Genomic DNA, 9,757 nt, shown 5'->3' on the forward strand with positions numbered 1-9,757 from the left:
TGTTAATGTAGTTGGTGACCTCTGAACTGTAACCAAATCTCATATGTCCTTCTTACATTATGGTTCTCAAAGCTGTGCCCCATTTTAAAAGTGGCCTTACTACCGTATAGGGGCAAAACTATACATATTTTATATCCTTTCATACCTCAAGAGCCAACATTCTTTTTTTTGATTGGCATTGACTGCTGCTTAGGGTGCATACATTCTCCAGCTGGTATTCCCAAATATATTACATCTGCAAAGGTTTCAAATTATAAATGTGTGTATCTGCAAACAAATCCAAATTATTTGCACTGCCAATTCTTCTGCTTTTTTATGTGCAGCCAACATAAATGAGGAGATCTCTTCTAAAAGAATATGTGATAATTAAGAAAAATATCAGTACTATCCATAGGCTATATTTGAAAAAAACGACTGTTGCGCTATTAGTACAGTTGCTGGAAAATGCGTGAACATTTTTAAAGAACAAAATGTCAAGCCTCTCAAAACTTCAACAAAAGATACTGGGATCTTAGGTTCTGTATATCTATATATTAATAAGTCCACACTGTAATCACACTGCCGAAGGATCCTAGTATGTGCCTTGTAAATGAATCTGAAGATAATCTATGCCCTGCCATGGAAATAGAAAATGTGTTCTCAACTGTAGGATCCTGTTTCCGCTATATTAATATGACAACTTCATCAGCTGGTCAAAAACCCATAACCTCGTTGTGGTTCTCCACCATTTTTTCCATAATTGGCCTTGGCTCAAATCTATTTGCTTTTTGTGTTTTAGCTAATGCATCAAGAAAAACTCAAAGTCGCTCACGGTCCTCTTTCTTAATATTTGTTCTTGGACTGGTGGTAACTGATTTCATGGGACTATTAGTAACTGGTAGTATTGTGGTGTCTTACCATATTACCCATTTTGACTGGCAAGTGTTTGATGAAAACTGTCATCTTTGTACTTTTTTTGGACTTTCTATGGTCTTTTATGGACTATGCCCTCTCCTTCTTGGTGCCTCCATGGCTGCTGAACGCTTCTTTGGTATAAACAGACCTTTTTCTCGTTCTGCCAATGTTTCAAAAAAAAGAGCTTGGGGCATTGTGATCATTGTTTGGAGTTTTGCTTTCTTGTTGGCTTTACTGCCAATTATGGGCATTGGAAAATATACATTACAATTTCCTAAATCCTGGTGTTTTCTAACTCTGCTGCAAGATTCAAAGAATAAAGCATTTGGATTAATCTTCTCACTGACAGGCATATTTGCGGTCTGTCTTTCTTTCATCCTCAACACTATCAGTGTAGTGACACTCTGCAGAGTTTATCATGACCGTGAGTCTGTTCAGAGAAGAAGAGATAGTGAAGTAGAAATGATGGTCCAGCTTGTCGGGATCATGATCATTGCTAGCCTGTGTTGGCTTCCATTATTGGTAAGTTTCAGTATTCACTTCCAAATGTAATACTAATGTCAGTTTTTAAGAGCCATAGTATAGTCTGGTAGATCATACCACTGTTAACAGTGATAATATGTTGACTTGCTGACCAAACCTACTTAACATTGTTTATTACATTTCTGAATATATGTGTAGCGCACCCCCTAAGGAGCCACAGAGAAAAGGTGGGTCATCCATTATAGCCAGTCTAGAGAAACCGGTGCATGGCTGCCGCAAAAGCACTTCCCACCCTCCATGGTGACCCAAAAAACGAGGTCCAGACTGCCGGTATGATGCTGAGGAACTTTATTGAAGTTCCCCCCTTTACTTCAGGGAGAGAGGTTGGGGTCAGGATTATCTAGGCTGGTGTAAACTACTTTAAGCAATAGGATGCAACTGCTGCCATCACAAACTAGAACCTTTAAGCCAGACATGGCAATCTGTGTGAAGAGCACCTGGCTGAGCAGTATTTAAACCAGAAGTATTTGGTCATCTTCATCCTTGGTATCAGTAGTAGCCACTGGGCCCCCAGACTCAGCCTTCAGTGTGAGCACCCGGCTAGTCCCCAGGCTTCAGACCTAGCCATATCAGAGCCCCCCCCCCCAGGCAGGCGCGTAAAACTGACCCTATCAGAGGCCCCCCCCCCCAGGCAGGGCCCGGGGTAGGGAAGAGAGAGCTCACATGGTCCACCCCAAGTATTTATCTCACATGGTACACCCCAAGTATTAAGCTCCTCTCCCAGCATGCAACACTCCTAGTGATTGGCTAAGGAGACATACACACTCATAATAGTCTCTCATCGGTTGTTCTGCCCTGCTGAGGGGAGGGCTTACAGATGATTGCAATGTTGAGCGGGCAGTGTGTGTACTTGGAACACTATATCCTGGAGTGTACACAATAATACGCACTCACTCCTGAAAGCAGATGTCCTGCCTAAAATTGGATAGGTAAAGAAAAGGGAAAGATTAAACAAGTTTATCATGTGTGGCATTCCACACGAAAATAGATCAATATCAAAAGTACAACAATTAAATAGTAGTGCCTTACTATCTATCTATCTGTGATATAAAGTTACAATTCGATAGCACACACTAAATCTGCATCAATAATTGTACATGTGAAGTAGAGCCCTACTTCTATCTAGGTCAGGGGTAGGAAACCTTGGCTCTCCAGCTGTGCTGAAACTACAAATCCTATGAGGCATTGCAAGCGACAGGCATGACTCCCAGAGGCAGAAACATGATGGGATTTGTAGTTTCAGCACAGATGGAGAGCCAAGGTTGCCTACCCCTGATCTAGGGTAATCTATCTTATCCTATAGAATACATTTCTATCCTAATAAACACATTCCTAAAGCAGCTGATCAGATTCTCATGTCGGCCCTGTAATGAGAAGAAAGAGATTGCTGCACAAATAACAATTACCTTATACTTTTCATTAAGTATATATTGTGAGAATTATCTTCAAATGGTAGTGCAGTAAGGACACTTCCACTTGCAAACAACTTCTTTTTAGGGCTTCCTGCCCACTTTTATTTAAAAAGTTCATAAGTTTTTCCCTCATAGGGGGTTCCCCAACATACTAACACAAGTTCAGCTTTTTCCTTTAGCAAAATAACATTTTCAAAGTCTCACCAACTACAGGTTGTCTGTTTAACAAAAGCCTTTCCCACACAGGCTGTATCCAACACGCTTGCCACACAGGCTTTTTCTTGTCCCCTTGCCACACAGGCTTGTCTATTGCCACACAGGCTGCTTTTCACCACACACCACACTCCCTAGTTTGTCAGACACACAGATTGATTCCAGGGTGGAGCTGATTCCTCTAGGATGCTGGGAGATCTTGCAGAGGCCCTAACAAGCCAGCTTGCTTCAGCCGGGCTTGTTACCTCCAAGTCTTCAACACTTCCCCCTAGAGGACATCCTAGAGTACATCATCTAAATCTAGGGCATATAACTCTGTCATCCTGGCTAGACCCAGACATTTTCCTTTGCCTGCTGCCACAATATGCACATCCTAAATGTACATAAAAGACAGAGCCCGACTCCCCAAGGAGTGAAACTCTGCTCTCACTATTAGCAGTACTATATTAGAGTCCATCCATGACTAGGGAACTATTTGCAACGTATAACCCCCTTTGTGTGGATCGCAATGTAAAGTCCAGGTGAGTGCTGCCAACTCTCTGTCTGTACCGAGACAGTCTTGCATGTAGTCCAGATGAACTATATACACCTGCCTCAGTCGAAGCAGCAAATATGGATACTTATCCTATAATCCTATAATCCTATCTAACACAACATCAAATTATTTGTATATACCCCTTTAAGAGTACAGACTGCCAGATCAATAACTTCTGGAAGTGATCTAATAGAGTTCTTACTCCCAAAAAGAGGGGGGAAAAATATTTGGAAGAAACTTTGGGCTGAGTATTATTATTTAAAAACCCACTTATCTGGGACATAGGAGAGTCTTTAACTGCAATAAACAGGCGAGAGTAGCTAGCTATAGTTCACAGGAGTGATCTTAAAAGAGAGTCCTGGCTTCTGGGCACAAATCTTCTTTAAGTTGCAAACAGTTGAGTAAGAAGGGATGATCTATATTGAGAGAGTTCTGATCCCTATAGTGAGCCATTATACGATTTGTCTAGTAAAGCTTTCCAATAACAACAAAAAAATGTTTGGGTTTCTCACAGGGGTGGTCTTTATATGAGAGTTCTTGCCCCTGAGTGCAATTCTTCAGATAGGTTGCACACAGATCAACTGTAATAGATGGGTATTACAGAGAACCGTTTTCAAAAGATGTCACAGCTTTTAACTGTATAAACGCTATGCCACAGAGCATGAACTTCACCAATAGTAGGCAGGGTCAGGCAACTGAACCATTTTAGTGATAAGCCAATCCGAACTGGATAGGAGACTATAAGGATGAACTGAGGATCTATGGTTAAAGAGCCGCCCGACAAACGGTTGATGAACCCTAGTAGATGTAAAACTGTTGTGTAGCGCTAGATAACCTCCTCAGTGTAATATAAACTGTTATACAAATGACGTATATTACCTACTGGTAAAGAAACACTTAACGGTAAACTCAAGTGGAGAAATCAAATACAAAGTGACAAAACGAAATGTTTCGAATGAAACTGCTAAAAGTGTAACTGTGAAAGTTTGTAAGACAACATATGAATGTGAAGCTATGTTTCTAGGTGGACAAGGTAAATTGTTGCACAAAGCTGTTGGACTTGTAATACTGTGAATTAGTGAAAACGGTGTTGCTAAATATCCTTACAACGACTGTGCTCTCCTATAACATTATTTGGTGAAAACAGTGTTAACGAATAACCTCAAAAAATCGGCTAAGAAGACTGTACACTCCTGACATTAGTTAATAGCCAAATCCGTTGTACTGCGTCGTTTTGCAGATCAAAAGAGCAGTCAAAGTTTTCAGATCTTGTGTGGATCCCACTGATCTCCAGGAAGCGATAGTCTCTAACTGTGAGGGGATCACACCATTGAGAAAACGTTGGTGATGAAGAAACTCCCCTTTCCTCCGTTTTTTTAGGGTCTCACACAACGGGGAAATTTTTTCAACGTTCCGGGCATAGAAGACAAACAGAAAATCTTGTATTTGCAGTATAAAGATTTATTGAAGGAAAAGGACATAAAAGCACTCACTTTCTAAAAAAAAACAGCAGCCCGCACTGATCCAGATAAACTCCCGTCTCCTCGAGATAAAAAGATTGACGTCAGCTAGCCCCGCCTGATGCGTTTCGTCCTCAAAGGTGTAGCTGAATCCATCTCAATGTCGACCTTTTATCTCAGGAGAGGGAAGCACCAATTATTGTGAGTATAGGGAACAGGCTATTCAAACAATGTCATGAACTATACATTAAATATAATAAAATAAAATATAAAAACCGCACTAAAGTTAATACTAAGAATAACGATTATAATGAGACTGGTACATACATGGTCTAATATTAATAAAACAACAAACTGACACCTAGATGTAGAACAAGCCATATTCACTGATAAAGACAAAGGTTTACTAGGAAAATATTCGATGGGGAAATTAGTCACAGGAATTTAAAGTTGTTAGAATTGCATATCTTAAGCCAACGGTGATCTATAAATATATATTCTTAGGTTATATCCAGGCCATCAAGTTGGCCACACTAAAAGATAAATAATCATAATACATATATTATATAAAACATAAACAAGTAGGAAAATAATATAGGATGCATAACATGACATATAAATGGATATACAATGGATATAGCTCTTTATAAAATGTGTGATATAACATAGAAAATTGATCTAATTGTATAACCTATATGAGATGGACACTGAATAATGAGTGTATCAAGAATTTAGTCATTGGGCCTATAGATTTATTTGTTGCTTAAAAAGCAATTTAAATCAAATTCTACATTGAGACCTTTTGGTGTTAATGAGTCCAATAAATAGATCCATTTGGATTAATTTTTGGACACTTGACTGGTGAGATGTGAGCCTCTCCAGTGTGGTTCAATTTTATCAATGGACACTATCAGACCCTTAGGCCTGGTTCACACCTGGGCATTTTACAGCGTGTTTCAACAAAACCAATAATTGCCTAGAGCGTAGGAACACGCTGTAAAACGCCCTACAACCAAAGAAGTACAGGAGCTTCTTTGGGGCGTATCTGTCGCGCGTATCCATTAGGATACAGCGGTATAGCCCTCGGAAACGCCCTCTTTTAACCCAAATTGTGGTAAAAAGGCGTGGCAAACGCGCATATTCCGTACGCCTAGGTGTGAACCCAGCCTAAGGGTCTCGGTTATGATGCAACCTAAAGTGTCTTGATAAGCTGTGTTTAAGGAATCCTTTTTTAATATTATTAATGTGTTCCTCCAGTCTTTTCCTTAACTCCCTGGTAGTCCTCCCAGCATATTGGAGACCACAGGGACATTCTAGTAAATAGGTCACAAACTTGCTGTGACACGAGATAAATTTATGGATCTTAAATTCTTTATTGTTAACATTCGATTTGAACAGGGTGACTTTTTGCTTTGTATTTGTGACCCTGCAGCTAATAAATTTTTTACAAGGGTAGAATCCTTTCCCTTCAAAGAAGGATGCTATACGTTTAGGGGGGTCTAACACATTCTTTGCCAATCTGGTTTTAACAATAGGGGCTCTTCTATAAACAATTTGAGGTTTCTTGGGCAATAAAGGGCCTAATACCTTATCCTTTTTAAGAATGAACCAATGTTTTTTGAAAATGGCTTCCAATTTTTTATATTGAAAATAAAAGTTAATGACAAACGACACAGGGAATGATTCAACTTTCTTTCTGGGGGGTGCCAGGAGTAATTCTCTATCGATTGCAAGGACTTCCTTTTTTGTTTTATCCAGATCTTTGTCCATATACCCCTTTTCCTTGAATCTCTCAATGAGGATATTTGTTTGAGAGAGGAAGTCCTCAACTTCCGTGCAATTACGTCTAATGCGAGTCACTTGTCCTTTCGGAATACTTTAAGCCATTTGGGATGGTGGCAGCTGGAGATGGGAATATAGCCATTTTTATCAGTGGGTTTAAAATAAGTTTTGGTTACAAATCTAGTCCCATATCTAGAGATGTCCAAATCTAAAAATTGAACGTTAAAATCGCTATTATTATAAGTAAAGGTCAAATTAAAATCATTATTGTTTAAAGAATCTAAAAACAGTACAAAAGATGACAGATCTCCCTCCCACATCACGATGATGTCATCAATAAAACATTTCCAAAGTTTTATTTTTGATGTGGGTCTGTCAAAAATAAAAAGCTTTTCCCATCTGGCCATATACAAATTCACTAAACTTGGTGCAAATTTAGCTCCCATTGCTACTCGGTTTGAAGATAATACTCATCCTTATACCAGAAATAATTCCTAGACATAGCGAAATCTATACAGTCTAGGATAAATTCCTTTTGTTCTTTTTTATATAAAGCCCAATTTACTGCATCAATCCCCTTCTGATGTGGTATTATGGCATACAATGACATAACATCAATGGTGGCCATTACATTTTCATTTCCTTCCAATCGATTAAGAATGTTCAGAACATCCTTACTGTCTTTAAGGAGAGCACGTGTCTGTCCTACTAAGTGGCAATCAATACATCGATGATGTATTGGTGACCTGGGAATCGATTCCACTCACTATTGGTCTTCCAGGTGGCTTATCTAGACTCTTATGAATTTTCGGCAGGAAATACATAATAGGTGTCTGACAAAAAGAGGGAATCAAATATTCTTTCTCTTTTTTGGTTAAAATATCTTTTTTTAAACCTATATTTATTAGTTTCTCCAATTGTTTTTTAAACTCACTGATGGGGTTTCTTTTTAGTTTTTTTATAGGTATTTTTCATACAAAGAATATTCTCCATTTCTCGTTCATAGTACTCCTTGTTCATAATGACCGCCCCACCCCCTTTGTCCGCAGGTCTCACAACCACTTCTTTTTTCTCTACTAGGGATTCAATGCCCCTATTGATAAACTCCTTATTAGCTGCATGTTTGAGTTGAAGGGATCTAACATCCTCTTCAACTAGGTTTTTAAAGACCTCCACAAAGTGATTGGAGCTAATTTTGGGGTTGAATACTAATTGATTCCTTAGGGATGCATGTATATACATCCTAGTCCTAGTGTTAAGAGATTGCTTAGGTGCCAAAGGTTTATCGATTCCTGAATAATATTTCTTAATGTTTAATTGTCTAATGAATTCCTGGATATCAATATATGTATCAAACTTGTTAAGGTTATTAATAGGGGCATATTTTATTCCAAGATTAAGGACTTTTTCTTCATCTAGTGTCAAAGTCGCTGAGCTAAGATTAAAAATACCTTTTCCTGAATTTAAAATCTTCTGTCCCTTCTGAAATTGAACTTTTCTCCCTCCTCTACATCCTCTCCTCCTGCCCTTGGATCCCTGAATCTACCCATTTGTTGATAAGGGGGCTCTTTCCAATTTCTTTGACCCCAGTCTCCCCTTTCTTGCCACCTGGGGTATCCCTATGCTGGAGGGCCCCTTTGTCTGTATTTCATATTTGGATGGTTCTCAGAACCCCTCGGAGGTCCCCATTGAGGGGGATGGTTCTTGTAGGAATTCCCCTAAAAATTTTGCTGCTTGGAGGTATTTATCCAAGGAGAGCCTTTGGTATGAATGGGTGGGGTTATAGCAACATTATCGGGATCCTCCTGGGTCAGAAGGGAGTGAAACCTTTGTGAAAGTTGTATTCCTGGATTTGGATTAATTACATTTTTCTTGGTAGTGATAGGTTGATTAGTCATTGTATCTCTATCCCATTTCCGTTTTTTACTCCCCGAAATTCCCTCCGCACAGATTTCAGGAATGTCATTGGGATGTGCACTGGCAAGGTTTGGAATAGGTAGAGTAGCCGTGGAAGAATATTCATCTTTAGTACAGTTTCTCCTGAACCACGAAAGGGTACGGCCCGACCACCTGGTCAGATCACGGTGAATGTCTGAGAGCAGCGGCGGAAAATTCCCCTTGAATACTTAATTGACAGATGAGGGCAGTTTTCTCCACTTTTCAACCAATTCCGCCGCGCTTAAAAGCACGTTGTATTCAGCTCTTTGGTATAAGGAAATTAAGTACATCAGTAGTGCAAAGTAGAGTCAGGCAAGACGCTGATTCAAGTTGGAGTCTCGGTGTGGAAGTCCTGAATAGCACAGGAGCTCCATATTTATAGGGCAACAAAGTGATAACGCCCAGAGGGAGATGGCTTTACAACATCAGCCAATCAGCCCAAAAAGTACAGTTACATAACAAAAGAAAAGGGGAGCGCACCAACGTGGATGCGCAGAGAAACGTGCATGACTCACTTGCGTTGGTGCACGCAAATGCGCGCACCCTAGTTGTAAACACAGGAAACACGTGCTGAAATTCACGCCATTAGCCTATGATGTGCGGAGTCATGTTCATTGCCCTGATCAGACACGTGTATGCGCATCTGCCATCTTAACCAGCATGGACCCCATTCAATACTGCTCAGAATGACCAGTATCTACAGTATTAAGATCGTTCTATTTGTTCCTACAGATTTGAGACTATCTGCGGAGACATTGCTAATGATATTGCCAATGTACGATACCAGTACACCAGCAAGGCATACATCAAAGTCTTCTCATAAAAGCTGATATGTATCCAAAAAAGGATAGCGCAGCCGCAATAGAAATATAATATGTATTTCTCGTTATGCGGACTCCGCTTCGCTAATGCGCATAGACGTTTGCCAGCAAGAAGGCCAGAGCATTGCGCTTAATGCTCACAAACCGGCAAACGTGTAC

At 39.8% G+C, this 9,757-nt stretch overlaps 1 protein-coding gene across 1 annotated transcript; it reads left to right on the top strand.

Moving 5' to 3' along the window:
* The first annotated feature begins 539 nt into the window (after positions 1-539).
* TBXA2R (thromboxane A2 receptor) lies at positions 540-1,446 on the top strand. Its single transcript, XM_018570473.1, has one exon. It carries the CDS (start codon positions 577-579, stop codon positions 1,444-1,446), a length of 870 nt encoding a protein of 289 aa, XP_018425975.1. The 5' UTR covers positions 540-576.
* Positions 1,447-9,757: the final 8,311 nt, after the last annotated feature.

This window comes from Nanorana parkeri, unplaced genomic scaffold (genome assembly GCF_000935625.1).
Source record: "Nanorana parkeri isolate BGI_ZX_2015 unplaced genomic scaffold, ASM93562v1 scaffold1538, whole genome shotgun sequence".
Lineage (NCBI taxonomy): Eukaryota > Metazoa > Chordata > Amphibia > Anura > Dicroglossidae > Nanorana > Nanorana parkeri.